The sequence below is a fragment of the Ipomoea nil genome, unplaced genomic scaffold (assembly GCF_001879475.1).
Source record: "Ipomoea nil cultivar Tokyo-kokei standard unplaced genomic scaffold, Asagao_1.1 scaffold0876, whole genome shotgun sequence".
In the NCBI taxonomy this organism is placed as follows: domain Eukaryota; kingdom Viridiplantae; phylum Streptophyta; class Magnoliopsida; order Solanales; family Convolvulaceae; genus Ipomoea; species Ipomoea nil.
The window spans coordinates 547,402-566,174 of record NW_017617304.1 but is presented as its reverse complement, the minus strand read 5'-3'; the positions used below and the strand labels follow the sequence as shown (position 1 = coordinate 566,174).

The 18,773-nt window shown below is 37.4% G+C and overlaps 1 protein-coding gene across 1 annotated transcript; it reads right to left on the bottom strand.

Annotated features, from left to right (window-relative positions):
* Positions 1 to 13,947: 13,947 nt before the first annotated feature.
* Positions 13,948 to 16,710, bottom strand: LOC109179037. The gene has a single exon (XM_019328608.1). The coding sequence runs from the start codon at positions 16,708 to 16,710 to the stop codon at positions 13,948 to 13,950; it is 2,763 nt and encodes a 920-aa protein (XP_019184153.1).
* Between the last annotated feature and the right edge of the window lie 2,063 nt (positions 16,711 to 18,773).

The window sequence follows — 18,773 nt, the reverse complement described above, 5'->3', positions numbered from 1 at the left end:
CGCCGGACGAGGACACTTTGGATTCTTACCATGCATGCCGGCCATCTACATGAGAACAGAAACAGCAAAATGGGAGAGAGGATGATGAAAAATAGCGTGCGGCAGTCGAGTTTGTGAAGGAATCCAAGAAAATTCGAAATTATCGTCTGATTGTGAGAAGAGAATCTGACTATTACTCCAACACACCCACCGATCTGCAATTGAAAATACTAAACTACCCCTAATTGGCTTAAAATAAATCCCTATAGCATAAAATAAACTAATTAAGCTATTAAAAATATGAACCATTGATTGATTAAGATAAATGGCTAAGATTAGTTCCTATGTTCCTACCTAAAGATGGGTTCTTATATGAATCTTATTCTATATATATATATATATATATATATATATATATATAGGCTCCGGATCCCATGAGGTCACTTAGATGGATGAGATCAAGAGATCTCATATCATCCATTAAATCATTACATATAGATGGGTGAGATTGAAAGAGATTTGATATGCATTTAAGGTAATAGTCAATGCATAAGGGTGAATAAGTAATTATAATATAGGAGCTATTTATGGTTACAAATAAATTGGAATATATACCATGTAAAGGATCAACTGATTATGTGATTAGAGTATATATTAACGGTAATAAATATTTTTGATATTGTGGTGAGACCTGTACTAAAGCTTTCGCAAATAAGAAACCAAGGGTAGCGGTCGTTTCTCAAGGCCACAGAGATGGCGAATACAGGAAGAGGTATGTGCAACCGTACTAGTCCTGCTTTTATGATGTTCTTATGTCTGTGCATATATTATTTTGCGTCTGTGCATTTGTAGGACATGGTGTGTGCATTTTGTAGGCGTGTGTTTACTTAGTGCATGTGGATGGCGTTTAGTTTAAAAATCATTGCGTTTAGTATGTACCGACCAGGTCAGAAAATGTTGAATAGGCAACGAGTCATTGTGTATTGATATGAAATGTGAAAAGGCATTTGACATTGGGAAAAAATAGAGTGGTGGTGGTTTGTAATAGTATGTGCATGTTAATTTTATGTTTGTGCGACAAAACTGCACTGAAATATGATGGAAAAACTTATTGAAAGTAGCTAATTACGTCACTGGTTCGGGACCATTGCTAAGGCCAAATACGTTGCATTTTAAAAATGGAGGGTGTGCGAAACGAGGAAGTTGGTTTTTTATAGCGCCACTCCGAAGAATTGTTCTTGACATTTATATAGTAGGACGAAGATGTTAAATTTTGAATATACAATAAAGTCCGACTTTTTAAACACAGAGTTTATGAGATCTGTATGTGTTTGCTGCTGCGTGCGAGGGAATGCTAAAGTTGGTGCGAAAGAGCGAGATAAATGTGAGAGAACATATATAATTACAATGCACGCACATGGTTGAATGCACGCGTGCAATTTGCTTTATTTAGCTTGTGCATGAATAGTAAAATGTACCATCACCTTAAACAATGGAATATCTTAAAAAATTGAAACTGAAAAGTTTATTGCAACAATACCAAAAATCCAAACCCGTGGTAAAACATCCAAGGTTAACAGACATTAAAATCTAAAATGTAAGCAGAAGTTGTAAGCGGGGTGGAAACCCAACTTGCACACCACCAACAGGTGGCTGAACTTGAACAGGGGTGGAAACCGCGACGGGGTGAACTTGTGGACCTACTTGCACAGTACACAAACCAACACCAAGAGGGGAACCCAAGACCTCAGAAACATTCTCTACAAGGAAAACAACGAAACGAAAAGGAAACTCAAAAGGCATAAAAAATAAAATATGAACCAAACTCAGCAGCAAAGCGTCAGGGACTGCCCGAATTAATGCATATGCACACACCATAAAATTGATATGCACACCATAAAATTGATATGCACACACCATACAATTGATATGCACACAGCTAAAAACGATAACAACAGGAAACCAAAAAAATAAAAAAACAATATAGTTCAAAAACGCTTACAATAGGACAAAAAAAATGACATAACAACACAAAATAGTTAACAATCAAAACCAGCCGTAACGATAAGCATAATTAGGATTGGCAAAGAATGTAAACTGATGGACAATTTTAAATATATAGTCCTCGCAAGTGCGCGAGTCAGTGTAGTAACAAGGTGCAAAAGCAAGGGTCGAACCCACAAGGAATTGATACTAAGCAATTTAATAACTTGAATTCTTGAAGTTAAAATAACTTAACGAAAATGCTCAGAATAAAAACGAAGGCTAATTCAATTGCTAAAATAATTAAACCGAATGAAAAAGCAAGTAGAAAACTACGTAGGAAAGACAATTGACGAAACGAAATATAGTAGGGAATAAAGTCTAGGAACTATAGAGCTTGGAACTATCAAACATGGTGTATACATAATAATTCCCATAAAAGACTAATTAATGTTAGAATTGTCCACATTCAACACAACACATAAGATAAAACTTAATTAAGTTGGCAAAGTTGAATCATAAACTACTGCAAAGTTTTTATAATAAAATTTTCACCTTCCTAACTAATATAAAACCAGCGGTGCATCATGGATTAACATTCTCCAGTTCACACAATATCAATTTCAAACACATATGATAAATTGAACAAAATTAAATATTAAACGAAAGGAATTATTTCATGGCAATATCATCATGTACCTAAATAAAGGAATTAGCAATGCATTATGTAAATAGAACTGGCCAAATTACAAAGCACTATCCTTCAAATTAAAGTAAATTAAACTAACAATAATTAAAGACTAAAGGAAAGGATTGCCATTAGCTGTTTGCTGCTGTCGTGGAGTTTCGCCGACGCCGAACAGTTTAATTCCATCCACCGTCTAAATTTTGACCCCGCCATGACGAACACGGTGACTGACTTGGAAAGAGGACCGCCGTCGAACGCTAGGAAAAGGAGACGGATCGCGCAACAGATGACCGTGGAGACAATACAACCTTATCGGAGAAGAAAAGAAAAACGGATAGACGTTGAATGCGAAGAGACCGCAAAGGAAGTCTTTAAAGCATAAACTCCGATTAAAACCATAATTAGCACTGCAAAAGCCCATAAAATCTGCTAAAAATTATTACAACCTAATAAAGACACCACCAAAAAGACCTCAAAGCCCCCACATGCACACTAATAACAGCGCACGTGCCCATTTTATATAATACATCTCATCCGTCCAAAAAAAACAAATAGACGTACCAGATCAAGCCTCACCACCTCGCCTGCCAAAGATAACCTCACCGGATCCAAAATCTATATATATATATATATATATATATATATATATATATATATATATATATATATATATATATATATATATATATATATATATATATATATATATATATATAATTGATAATTTAATACCAACAATAGTCCTTTAACTAATTTTAAATATCAACATTGATCTTTAACTTTCCATTAGACAAAATTTAGTTCTTGGCTATGCATTTACTTCCTTTTGAGGGTTAAAGAATATTCTCCATATACAGTTGGTTTGAATTGGTTAGTTATGACAATATATGTTAATTTCTCCTTATGGTCTCTTGTCGATTAGGGTTGGTTTTAGTTGGAAAGCGTTGAACACCCTAAGTTAATTTACGATAAGAACTAAATATTCTTAATGATTAATCTAAGAGTCACAGAATATAGCAGAATAAATATAATATAGGAATCTCAACAAGACTATGATGTATAGACCTAATCTAACTAGAATACATAGAGTCATAATACTCCCCCTCAAACACAGTGTAGACTAGTAACATGTAGCTTGTCTGATCTCTAAGAAAGAAAAATCTGGGTCAATGAAGCGCTTTAGTAAATATATCTACAAGTTGATCTTTGATCGAAATAAAGTTAACTTGTATATCACCAACAACAACTCTGTCTCTAACAAAAAGCTAATCAATCTCCACATGTTTAGTGCGAGCATGAAATATGGGATTTGCACACATATTCGTAGCACCAAGATTATCGTCACACCACAGCTTAGGCATATGAATATTAGCAACACCAATCTCACATAACAAAGAGAGAATCTAGATTACCTCAGCACAGGCATCCGCTAGAGCTTTATATTCAGCCTTAGTAGAATATCTAGCCGCAGTTCTTTGTTTCTTACAAATCCAAGACACAAGATTGGATCCAAGAAAAACAACATAACCACTAGTTGACTTACGATCATCAGGGAATCCAGCCCAGTCAGAATTAGAGAAGGCATGCAAATTATTTGTCACAGACTTCCTTATATGCAGACCAAGTAATAGTACCCTTGACATACCTCAGTACACGCTTCAGTTGCGACTAATGTGACACCGTGGGAGCATGCATGTGTTGACAAAGCTTATTCACAGCAAAGGATAAGTCAGGACGCGTAATAGTTAGATATTGTAGTGCCCCAGCTAAGCTTTTGTACTGAGTAGGATCTTCATATAAATCTGTGCAAGGAGGTATAGATTTCGAAACAGGGATATAAGTGGCAAGAGGTTTACAGTCTGACATAGCAACACGTTTTAGTATATCAGTCTATTACCTTTGTTGAGAAAGCAACAATCCACCATCATGCTTAACCGTTTCAATACCAAAAAAAAAAAAAAAAAAAAAAAAAAAAAAAAAACCAGGTTCACCAAGATCCCTAATCTTAAAGGCTGCAGACAATTTAGATAACAACATATTCACCAGATTCTGATCACTACCCATAACAAGAATATCATCAACATACACCAGTAGATAAACATAAGCTGAATCATGTGAGTAATAAAATAGAGAAACATCTGTCTTTGACGCCTTGAAACCCACTAACAACAAAAAGGCATGTAAACATTGAAACCAGGCTCTATGGGCCTGTTTGAGACCATACAAAGAACGTTTTAACAAGAAAACATGATTAGGAAACTGCTCATCAGTATATCTTGGGGGTTGACGCATATAAACAGTCTCAGCCATGTTACCATTTAGAAAAGCATTGTGCACATCTAATTGACAGCCAGAAGATAAAGCTAAGAAAAGAAGTAACCTGAAAGTTGTGGGTTTAACCATTGGACTGAATGTATCGAAGAAGTCCTGACCAGGAACCTTATTGAACCCCTTTGCCACTAAACGAGCCTTATGACGCTCAATTTAACCATCGGCTTTCCTTTTTGTGCGAAAGACCCACTTGCAGAGGAGCACTGAATTTCTGGTCCATAGTCACACGCTATTCGGGATAATTGACAGCCTGTGTATAGCAAGTGGGCTCAGAAGGACAAACCTGAGCAGTCAGAACTGCACGAGCAGCACGAGTCATACTCCTAGTGACCATGGCACGTGTTCGTATTGTGGGTTTTGAGGTACGAATCCGTGATGGTGGAAATGTAGGAGCTTATGGAGCAGATTGCATAGTAGAAGAAAATACAGGCATCACCGTGGTGGGAGGAACAGAATAAGACTGCAAAGTAGACACATCGAAGGGACGAGACTGTGGAATTGAAGGTGCCTGCAAAACAGTCTTAGCAGAAAAAGAAAAAACTGTCTCATCAAACCGTACATACCTGCAAACATAGATCTTATTTGTAAGTAAGTCCATGCATCTATACCCTTGAAAAGACTCTAGATAACCTAAAAAACACATGGGGAAGACCTGTAACTCATTTTATGATGATTATATGGTCTCAAGTGAGGATAACATAGATAACCAAAGACACGTAGAAAAGAATAAGATAGCTAAGACTTGTGTAACATATAGTGAGGACTAGATTTTCCCAAGACACTAGAAGACATTTTATTAATGAGGTAAATAGCTGACTCAAAAGCAAAATCCCAAAAATGAGATGGAATAGAGGCATGAGCCATAAGGGTTAGCCTAGTCTCAACAATGTCTTTGTGTCTCCATTCTACATGACCATTCTGTTAATGAGTATATGCACAAGAGTGTCTATGATTAATACCTAATTGCAGAAACAAAGTATGTAACTTTTTTATACTCAGCACCCAACAAATCATCATATTGTATCGATTTTGTTTTACGAGATAACTTGATAATTTCTGTACCTTCAATTAACACATTTTGTATCTACAGTTAACAGTTTCTGTATATGTAAACAAATAACTTGATAATTGCTGACACATAATATGATAGCTACAAGTACAGAAACTATCAATTGCAGGTACATAATGTGTCAACTATAGATACAAAATATGACTTGATAATTGCTAACACATAATATGATAGCTACAAGTACAAAAATATCAACGATAGGTACAAAATGTGTCAACTATAGATATATAATCTAAAGATTATTATTAGATCAGGGTCTACAATGCAAGGTAGACCATAGTCTATGGTATAATTTTCCAGGGTGCAAGGTGGTAAGAGGCAAAAAGTTTGGCTTTCTAGAATGCAAAAGAAAAAAAGGTTTGGAGACCTAGATAGGGAAAGAGTAAATTAAAGCTCAAGGGATGAGGTGTAAAGGTTGGACAAATGGGGTACAAAGTTTGAAATGAGGAATTGGGTTATTTTTTTTTTTTATTTTTTTTAAAAACCAAACAACAGAATATATTAACTCAGGTCACCAACAAGAACATTACAGAGGAAGGGAGGAGGATGAAAACTCCACTCCTTACGTTCAGGCATAGAAACAGACTCCCTAACTAACAAATGGGCAGCCTGATTCGCTGAACGTTTAACAAACAAGATATCAATATTAGCAAACATGCTCATCATATCTTTAATATCCAACAATAACAGATCAAGAGAAGAAACTCCAAACTTTGAATCTAAGCCTTTAACTAGGACCCTGGCATCCGATTCAACTTTCACTTTGTCCAACTGCTTCTCCTTTAGCCAACTTAGTGCTTCCCTAATGGCAATGGATTCAGCTTCCGATTGCGAGAAGACACCCTTCCATGGCATGGATACTTCTCCTATAAAACTTCTGAACTCGTCTCGCAGGTTCCATCCCAAGCCCATTCTCCTTCCTACTTTGTCAACAGCAGCATCTATATTTAATTTACACCAGCCTGATAGAGGTCTCTCCCATTTAACAATGAACCTGGGATGATCATTTGGGTAAGAAGTGGCAGGTATATTTTCATCTTTCCAGCTTCTGAGGTTGACTTTTGCCCTCTCCACGATAACTCTTGGGGGGGGGGGGGGGAGGGTTTGACTTGTTATTCCATATTTTATCATTCCTTGCCATCCAAATGGACCAACAGATTGCTGCCATAAGAGTTTTCCCCTCCTCATCCAACTTGTTTAGATTTTGGGCAATCCAGTTTGCGAAGTCATCTTGGCCATATTGCTGATTGACATTCAAAGAGTATCTCTGACATTCACTCACCACTTCACATTTCACCAATGCATGAAAAATTGTTTCCACCTCTTTGTGGCAAAGTTGGCACTCTGCAGGACAATCCACTCTCCTCTGCCTTAGTTGATAAGATGTAGGTAGACAAGAGGTACATGCTTGCCATAACAGAACTTTCATTCTCAGTGGGATATGAATAATCCAAAGCAATGACCAACTTGGGATCCCAGTAATTGGCAGCTCCTACATAATGGCACGATAACAACTTTTAATCGTGTAACATCCTGTTTTTTTAGTAGCCCATATCAGCTCGTCTTTCCTCTTGTGGGTTGATAGAAGTATTGACATGATAAGTTGGGCATCCCTTTGGTTGAAAATGTCGTAGAGAATTTCCTCATCCCACCTCGTACCTAGATCATTCATGATAGAGGACACCTTGGCATCGTGGAGGAAAGGGTACAATGGAGTTGAGATTGTCGGCTTTGCTTTGTCTGGTAGCCATTCGTCCCTCCAAATAAAAATTGATTCCCCATCTCCAATCCTCCACCTTGTGTTTTTCCTTATAATTTCTTGCGTCTCTAACAAACTGGTCCAAATAAAGGAGGGATTGCTTCCCTTTTTAGCTTCCAGAAAATTGCCATTTGGATAGTATTTTGCATTGTAGATTTTTGAGACCAGCAACTCTGTGTGTTTGATCAGTCTCCACGCCTGCTTGGATAACATGGCGATATTAAAGGCTCTCAGCTTCCTGAAACCCATCCCACCCCATTTCTTTGGCACGCATAAACTGTCTCAAGCTTTCCACCGGATTCCTTTTCTCCCTCCACTCTCCCAACCTCACCAGAAGCCATTCATTTCCCTCTCAATCTCCTCCACAATGGTAATAGGCAGTAGAAATACATTCATAGCGTAAGAGGGTAGTGTTTGCAGAACAATTTTCAGTAGGACCTCCCGACCGGCTTTGGATAAGAATTTTTGCACTCCAACTTCGGATCCTATTTACCACTCTATTCTTAATGAAACCCAAGATCTCCCTCTTGTTCCTACCTATAATAGAAGGAAGACCCAAGTATTTCCCTTGGCTCCCCTCTCTCCTAACTCCCAAGATGCTCCCGATCTCCTTCATCTACATTGCTACTAAAGACTATCCCAGATTTGTCATAATTTATAGTTTGTCCCGTAGCATTGGCGCAGATGTTTAGGATGTCCTTGAAAACCTGGATTTCCTTTGAAGTAGCTTTGAAGAACAAATAACTATCATCCACAAACAGTAGGTGAGAGATTCTACGGGCGTTTTTAGCAATTGCTATTCCATGGAGAGAAACATCATCTTCTTTCTTACGAATTAGACTAGTGAGCCCTTCAGCAAGAATGATAAATAGGTATGGTGACAAAGGATCATCTTACCGGAGCTCTCGATGAGGATTGATAGGGCCAATTTCTTCCCCGTCTGAAAAAATGGAGTATTGTACTGTGGTGACACAATGCATAACAAGATTGATCCATTTTTTTTTACAGAAACCAAATCTACCTAGGATAGCTTTAATTGTGGCCCATTCAACTCGATCCTACGCCTTGCTCATATCTAGCTTGAGTGCCGCATAGCTTTCTTTTCCTTGTCTCTTCTTCCTTAGAAAATGTTGTGCTTTGAACGCAAGCATGACATTATCTGTGATCATCTTGCCGGGCACGAAGGCACTCTGGTTCTCTGCGATGATGTTGTTTAGAAGAGGCTTGAGCCTATTGGCTAACACTTTTGTAATCACCTTGTAGACGACGTTGCAAAGTGAAATCGGTCTAAGGTCCTCAGGTTTTTAAGATCATTTTCAGGTGGTCGAAAATATCATAATTTCTAGTAGTGTCCCACCGAGGTGGGAAAATTGGCAAAACTAAGGGGAGCCAAGCATTCGGCTCCCCATATGTGTTATTTTATTATTATTATTATTATTATTATTATTATTATTATTATTATTATTATTATTATTATTATTATTATTATTATTATTATTATTATTTTTAATTTTATTTTCTTTATTAAAATTATTATTATTATTATTATTATTATTATTATTATTATTATTTTGTTTTTTTTAATTATTATTATTATTATTATTATTATTGTTGTTGTTGTTGTTGTTGTTGTTGTTATATCCTGAGGTCATTTTATATGTTAATCTAAACAACTGATTTTTTTCAAATATCGTTTTACCAACCGTTGATATAATTCGCTAGTCAAATCCGCTAACGCTAACCACTAGCTGTTGATTGTCAAACAAGGACATTGCATGGTAGTTTCCCACTTCAATTTGTTGTGTGTTTTGAATACTCTCTTTGTCTACAAATTCTTCAAGTAGTTAATATGATTGGGTTTTTTATATATATATATATATATATATATATATATATATATATATTTTTTTTTTTTTTTAATTTTTTCATGGTATTAATAAAATACTTGGTAAATAAATATATAGCATTATTTTATATTATAATTTTTATATTTAATTAAAAAATAGTGCACAAAAAAAGATAATAGACAATGTAGTGAATTGAATATAATCAATTGATGAATTTGAATGTAAAGAATTTTTACATTGGAGAAAAATAAAGACAATATAACTAATGAAATTATTTCTCTTAATTAATTTATTGATAATGAATAATTTTTTTTGAATAAAGACATTGTAGGCAATATAATCAATTGATGATTTGAATGTAAAGAATTTTTATATTGAAAAAAAAATAAAGATAATATAACTAATGAAATTATTTCTCTTATTTAATTTATTGATAATGAATATATTTTTTTTTGAATAAAGGCATTGTAGACATATAATTCTAAATTAAAGAAATACATATGTATTTTTTTTATTGTAGCTACTAAATTTTTATTATTATTATTATTATTTTTTTGAAAGTTACTGGCTCTATTACATTGTAGTATCTGTTCATATACTTTCTCAACCTACTGAAACAAAGAACCAATAACGCCTCCACTGAGGCTCGAACTTATAATTTAATAAGATTAAAATAGAGTATTAATTATGCCAACTTTGATTTGGATGAGATTCGAACCTACGACCTTTCTTATTAATATCAATGAGTAAGTTAATAATGAACTAACAGAAATTCTTGAAAAAGATAATATTTAACGAAAAAATTAACAGAAGGATAAATTAAGAAATCTCAAAGAAAATTAAAATTTGATCAATCTGAGTCATTCATTTGATTAAAAAATTTGACCGTCATTTTTTTTACCCATTAGGCTGGGATTATCTCAGCCAATATGGGCTTTGCAATCTGATGTGGCTTATGCCACATCAACATTTTAATTTTTTTTTATTAAAAGGGTTTGAAAATTTGCAGAAGTTGCAAATTTGCAAACCCTTGATAAAAGCTGTCGCGGCAACTTTTTGTACTTTTTATTTTTTTGTTTTTGTTTTCTTTACTTTTTACTACTTTAATATAATTAATAATGTTATTTTAATATGTTGGACTCACTTTTTTAAGTTGATTAACTTTGTAGGAATGTAGTGTGAATAGTATAATTTGCAAATGGGATGATGTAGAAGTGAGACCCATTTTAGAAGTGGGAGAAATTTGCAGGGATAACGATAGCTTTATAGTAAGCCTAACTCTCTTGGGCTTTTATTAGTATAGTAGATATGCTCATCAAGACTTATCTCACACTTTCAATAGAAAAAAGAGTAAATGCCCAAAATGGTCCCTCGACTATAGCTAAATTCACAAAATGGTCCTCGACTTTCAATTTCAACCTATTAAGTCCTTAACTTTGCAATTTTGACACAATTTGGTCCTCCATCTATTTGACCGTTTGTTGACCGCGATCTTTGAGGATATATATGTAGTTTCACGTGCAAAGCTCAAGAGAACGCTCTTGGAGGTGACATCGTTGTTTCGAAGGGGGAAGTGCTTCTCCCCTTGCTGCTTGGGGATCACGAGCCGGTTCAGCTTAGAGAACGCTCTTGGAGGTGACAGCGCCGTTTCGGATGGGGGAAGTGCTTCTCCGCTTGCTGCTTGGTGATCCCGAGCCGGTTCAGCTTGCCATCGCTTGGAGTCACGACTTTCTCGAAGAGCCACTCCAGGGACTTCGGCGATCTATCTATCAAAAGCTATATCTCTCCGGCATGGGGTGCAGCGCCGGCAGTGGATTCAAATGTAATAGTGCGGTCTAGAAATGCAAGCGGAACCTTAAAAAACCGACGATGGACCATGATATTACATATATATCCTAAAAAAAACGCAGTCAACAAACGTTCAAATAGACAAAGGACCAAATTGTGTTAACATTGCAAAGTTAAAGACTTAATTGGTTGAAATTAAAAGTCGAGGACCAATTTGTGAATTTAGCTATAGTCGAAGGATCATTTTGGGTATTTACTCTAGAAAAAATGCTTCCATCTCAAACAATTATCACTTCTTATATTTCACTCTCTAATTTTTTAAAATTATTTGTTTTCATAGATTATTTGTAAATTGGTCACCTTACATTTAATTAATAAAGAAAGTTCGTATATAATAAAAATAGAACATGATCTCAAACAATTATCACTTCTTATATTTCACTCTCTAATTTTTTTTAAAATTATTTGTTTTCATAGATTATTTGTAAATTGGTCACCTTACATTTAATTAATAAAGAAAGTTCGTATATAATAAAAATAGAACATGAAAAGTGACTAATAGAGGGTGATAATTATAAGGTTTTTAGTATGGTCATTTCCGATAATATATAATTTGACCCCAAATTAAATTTTTTTAACTCCATTGCTCGAATGATGCATGGAGCCAATTTGTAGGTGGTAAAAGTTATGAAGAATAACCCTCAAAGTTGATTCTAATTAATTAACTTGATTAATTACCAAATAACTTCACCTACTTCCCATTCATGACGAGACTGCGGCAGTACATACGCAGGTAGGTAACCGGTAAACTAATTATCTATACAGCCTTCCAACTTCCAACGTACTCAACTGCTGACATCACTACCAAATTGCTACCATGCATAATCCCTTTCATTACTTCAATTCCTCACACCCAACTCTAATATTAATTTCACTAATAATTATCATATATTTATTGGCGCCCTAAACTTGTTCATCTCTTCTCTTCACCCACTACATCATATCCGGTGTACGATATCCATTGAAAATGGTTGTTAGGAACAACACCAAATGGGGTACCCACCAAATACTCTTTTTCATATCTTATATTATAACTAGTTTTTTACGCGCATTGCGCGATTGGGATAATGCCCAATGCATTTTTTTTTAAATAAGTACTTTAAAGTATATTAAGGCAGGATTATATTGAAATTGTTCATGCATAGATAATTGAAGGTTGAATTTGCGTATTTAAATAGGTAATTCTTCTCCCAAAGGTTGAGTCCCCAACCCCAAGGGCCTCCCACACTCTGACCCGACAGAGCATTGTAGGAAGTTGTAAATCACAGTGACTCAATGGTTCAACAGACAGGGCCAAATGCTGATACGCACAAGGAATCTGTCCACTTTGGACATAATTCCCGCACTGCCGCTGCCGAGGTTCAAATCTTGGTCTCTTCTCCCAAATACTACCCACTAAACCATTGAGCTAAGCCCGTGCAGGTTAAATAGGTAATTCTAAGTTTACAAATGCAAGATAATATAGTCAAGATTGATTATAATTGTCAATAAAATAATTGTATAGGTATGATTGAAACCAAATACGGGACATAAGGGAAAACAAATAAAAATTAGGGCATAAAATATTAAATATATACTAATATTGTTTGAGGAGATTCCGACATTAGGATTTGTGGTTAAGTTCTATTAAGACTTAGCTTTAATATTAGAATTAGATTAATGGTGTAGTTATAATTCTATATTAGACTTTAATATTAGAATTAGACTAACGGTAAATTAACGGAAAAGTTAAATGGATAATCATATAATTAAGGATAAATTATAAAATCTTAAAAGAAAAAAATTAAAACCTGAACAATATGAACCATTCATTTGATTTAATAATTTGGCGGTCATTTTTTCTACCCAATGTTAATAATTAAATAAATTCGCTGGTCAAATCCGCTAGTATAATCCGCTAACGCTAACCGCTAACTGCTGATTGTCAAACAAGGACATTGCGAGGTAGTTCTCACTTCAATTTGTTGTGTGATTTGAATACTCTCTTTGTCACAAAATCTCTCAAGTAGTTAATATGGTTGGCTTTATTAATTATTTTTTTTTAATTTTTCATGGTATTAATAAAATACTTGGTAAATAAATATATAGCATTATTTTGTATTATAACTTTGATATTTAATTAGAAAAATAGTGCACAAAAAAGATAATAGATAATGTAGTGAATATAATCAATTGATGAATTTGAATGTAAAAATTTTTACATTTGAGAAAAATAAAGACAATATAACTAATGAAAATATTTCTTTTAATTAATTTATTGATAATTAATAATTTTTTTTCAGTGAATAAAGACATTGTAAGGATAATGTAGCGAATATAATCAATTAATAAATTTGAATATAAAGAATTTTTATATTGAAGAAAAATAAAGACAATATAACTAATAAAATTATTTCTCTTATTTTTTTTATTTTTTTTTGAAAGCCAAGGACGTTGGCATATTTTAATTAATGAAAGGAATCAAGCAGTCAGGAGGGACATAGTCCCAATACATAGAATGTTCCTGATCAAAAGCTAGTGTAGCTAAAGTATGAGCACTAACATTAACTAGTCTAGAGACAATATTAATAGAGCAATACGTAAATTGGGCCATAATTGCCCGAAATTGATCCTCCACCACTCCTTCATAAGATAGGATGGTCGTAGGACTAGATAGTAAGTGATGTCGTAGTTGTGTGCAATCAGTCAGCATATCCACATCAAGTTCGTTCCGCTCCTTAAGCCAAGATAACGCTTCTCTGCATGCCAGGGCCTCCGCCATAAGGGGTGACAAACAAGTCATGAGTTTGCCATTCGTTGCGGCCTTGAATGAACCATCCAGATGAAGTAATACTACGCCATATACCGCGTCTCCCGTCTGCGGCCGATATCCACCGTCGAAGAAACACCGCGGCCGTCCGTGAAGCACCAGTGGAGGCTGCTGCGCCGATGGAACACTGCCCGGGCAGTGTGCCTGGGTATACGCCGTTGTTGCCGCGGCCGCACGTCTCCATGTAGCGGAAGGTGGCGGTAAAGCTCTCTTCCACACAGCTTCGTTTCGGGCATTCCATAAATGATAAAGAACTCCTACCAATGTGGCAAATTGCTCCTCCGTTAAGTTGGTCATGGCACCCATTATCCATTCTGGAAAAGTAGCAGCAATAATATTTGTAATAGGTAAACCCGAAATATTCCAAACAATTCTAGAATAATCACAAGAAGTTAGTGCATGCATAACATTCTCATGAGATGTATCACACATTGGACATGCAGGAACAACTTCCACTCTCTTTATAATCAGGTTGTTTGTGGTTGGGAGGATATCACATAAGGCTCTCCACAAAAAGGTTTTCCACTTGGGTGGGATTTTCAACTTCCACAATGTGATCCACTTATCAAAGGTACCGGAATTATTTTCATAATTTCCAACAATCTGTCTGTATGCATTTTTAACAGAATATTCACCCCTTGGGTCCTTATACCAATACCACGAGTCTTCATACTCCGGGCTTATAGGGATCCTATATATCCGGGCCACATCGTCAGGTTCAAATAAATCACTTAAAATATGAGGATCCCATGTTTTCGTCTGATGGTCAATCAAACCTACAACCCTTGCCTCACGCAGTTCTTCAGGCATTTCTGTCTGTATTAAAGGACTTGGATCATCAGGTAACCAGGGATGTCCCCAGATTAGAGTTTTTTCCCCATTTCCAATCCTTCTCCTTACCCCAGCGCAAACTATTCCATGGGCAGCCATTATACTCCGCCAACAATAACTGGGACATTTCCCTATCTTGGCATCGATAAAAGAAGTCGTCGGGTAATAACGGGCTTTATATATTCTCGCCGCAAGGGAGGTTGGATTTGTAAGAAACCTCCATGCCTGCTTCCCTAACATAGCCAGGTTGAAAGAACGGAGATCTTTAAATCCCAAACCTCCATATTTCTTTGGAACACATAGTTTATCCCAGGCCTTCCAGTGAATCCCTCTGTCCACCTCTTTTCCCCACCAGTACCTATTCATCAACCTCTCAATAGATAAACAGACTGTATCAGGCAGTAAGAAAATACTCATTGAAAAGGTAGGCATAGATTGGGCCACACTTTTCAAAAGTACCTCTTTTCCTGCTTGTGACAACAGCTTCTTGTTCCATGATCCAATCCTCTGTCTGATTTTATCCTCCACATAAGAAAAGACTGCTCTCTTATTTCTCCCAATGAATGACGGAAGGCCTAAATATTTACCAAAGTTTGGTGCCTGATCCACTCCTAAACAAATAGCCACGAGATCCCTATCCTCCCTTGAGGTATTTCTGCTGAAGCAAATATTTGATTTATGATAATTTACCATCTGGCCAGATAAATTCTCATACCTCAATAGACATTGTTTTATTACACTTGCCTCCTGTAAATTTGCCTTGAAAAACAACAAGCTGTCATCTGCAAAGAAAAGATGTGACACTGGGGGTGCCCCTCTAGCCACTCTACATCCATGAATTGAACCTGCCAGCTCAGCTTTTTGTAATAACAAAGATAATCCTTCAGCACATATAATAAACAAATACGGTGAGAGAGGGTCACCTTGCCTGAGACCTCGTGTTGGGATTATTTTTCCTCCAGGCACACCATTTACCACAACCTGATATGTCACAGTCGTCACACATGTCATAACCAAATCAATCCACCCCTTTTCAAACCCCATCACCTGCAACATCTTCTTCAGAAACGGCCACTCCATCCTATCATACGCCTTTGCCATATCTAACTTTAAAGCACCCCATCCCACATTACCACATTGCTTCCCATTTAAAAAGTGACCCACCTCTGAAGCCACTAGGATATTATCTGTGATCAACCTCCCTGAAATGAAAGCACTCTGGGAATCTGATATTAGATTTTCCATAAGCGGTTTCATCCTATTGGTCATCATTTTAGCCATAATCCTGTACAGTACATTACTGAGAGCAATTGGCCGCATATCACCAACCGTTTCAGGCACATTTTTCTTAGGGATCAGAATTATATTCGTATCATTCAAACCATTTGGGAGGATCCACGAATTGAGGGCATTAAGAATAAATTCAGATACATCCACTCCCACCACATCCCAAAAATGTTGATAAAAACCCGGGTTCATACCATCTGGCCCCGGGGCTTTATCCGAGAACATAGAAAATACTGCAGTTCTAACCTCATTAATATCAAAGGGGTGCAAAAGGGCCATATTCTGTGCCGGGGTGACACGTGGGGTAAAATCGTTAAATAAAAGATCACTGCATGTAACATTATTCGTTGCAAAAATCCCCTCAAAATATCTCATAACAAGTAAATTCATATTTTCTCCCTCCACCCACTCCCCATCATCATTCATTAATTTAGCAATTAAATTCTTCTTTTTCCGGGCAGAGGCATACCTATGGTAAAATTTTGTGTTAGCATCAGCACCACGCAATCAATGCTGTTTCGCCCTCTGTCTCCAGAAAGTATCCTCCTGCGCCTCCAGCTGGGTCAGTTGAGTTTCAAGGTTCTGAAATTCAGCTAAGGCATCCGGATCACGCCTATGTCTAATGGCCTCCTGTTTCGTACGTATCCGCTTAATCCGGTCCCCAAATTTATGGAAGTGGTCCCCTCCCCATCTCATCAGACTGCTTCCACAATATTGCTGACAATTCAACAAACCCTCAGTCCTCCGGTCATGCCAGGCTGTCTCAACCACCTCCCTGCATCCCTCATCCAGCAACCAGGCCATCTCAAACCTGAACCCTCTGTGACCCCTTCTCCTCTGCCCGGATGATTCTGCAATCCTTAGAAAAAGGGCCGAGTGATCTGATTTGCGTGTTAGGATATTATGTACCTCTGCATGGGGATTAATATCCCCCCAAGATGCCGTTGCCAACACCTTATCTAACCTCTCCTCAATCCAATTGTTCGTGCCTTTGCTTTTCTCCTAGGTAAATTGATAGCCTCTCATAGCCATCTGCGCTAAACCACAACCATCAATCACCTCCCTGAAACCGCGAAGGAGACTATTTGGGTGCGGGTACCCCCCCCCCCCTCCTTTTCTCGTGCTGATATAGGAGATCATTGAAATCCCCTATTACAACCCAAGGAAGCGAGGATCTCCCACTCAGCGTCCCCAATAGCTCCCACGATTCCCTCCTGTCTTCCCGCTTTGGGAAGCCGTAAAATCCAGTCATTCTCCAAACTCTATCCCCAGCCAATCGAACCTCCACATCCACATGATTCTTAGAATAGCTTAGGAGGGTAGCAGTATTGTTTTTCCTCCACAGCAACGCTAAGCCTCCCCCATTCCCCTCGTTGTCCACATAGAACAACCCTTCAAAACCAATTTTAATTCTAAGTCGTTCCGCATGATCCTGTCCTACCATCGTTTCCATCAAAAATACAAAATCCGGCTTCTTACTGGACACCATGTCCACTATCTCTCGAACCGTCCGTGGATTGCCTAAGCCACGGCAGTTCCAACTAAGAGTACTCATTGGGTTGGGCGGGCCTGGGAACCAGTACCCGCCTGTTGCAAGTTTTTTGAACGATCTGCCATCACAACATCACTCCCCTCCACCTCACACCCCACATCCTCACACTCCAACCCCTCTCGCCGGCGCTTAGTCACAGCAACCACACCGGTCTCACCCTCAACCTCCCTGCCCGACCCAACCCCACGTTGCGCCGGCCCATTTTTCCCCTCACCCGAGCCACTCCCCTTCACTGCCGTCGGCAGCGGTAGCAACCAGCTGCCCCCGACCGGTCTCGGTCCCCGACTTCCTCCCGCCCGCAAGTCCGGGCCATACAAGTACTCCTCCACCGGCATCACTGAATCCCTTGCACCCCGACAAAATTTGTAAGAGTGGCCAAGCATTCCGCAGAAGTAATAATACGTGTGCAACCGCTCATACTTAAAGTACACCCAACAACTCGTTTTGTCCCGCTTAATAAACTTCATTCGGCGTTTCAATGGTCTATCAACCGACAGTGAAACCCTAATTCGATAAAAGGTTCTCCAGGGCATATTCTGAAAGCGATCATCTCTTTTGACAAACACCCCTAAATAATTCCCAATCTGTTCCTGTATCAACTCAGATGTGTAACCCATTGGTAACTCATGGATTTGCACCCACATGTCTACCGTATCCAACTTAACATTAATCGGCAAAACATTCTCATGGACTTGCTTGCAGACGAACATGGCATTATCGTATGACCACGGCCCCTCATCAAGAACGTGTTTAACATCCGTTATGTGATGAAAAACGAATAGAAACACGC

Excerpts from the sequence above, each read along its gene's own strand:
- LOC109179037 (XM_019328608.1), bottom strand. The coding sequence starts at position 16,710 with ATGGCCCTTTTGCACCCCTTTGATATTAATGAGGTTAGAACTGCAGTA.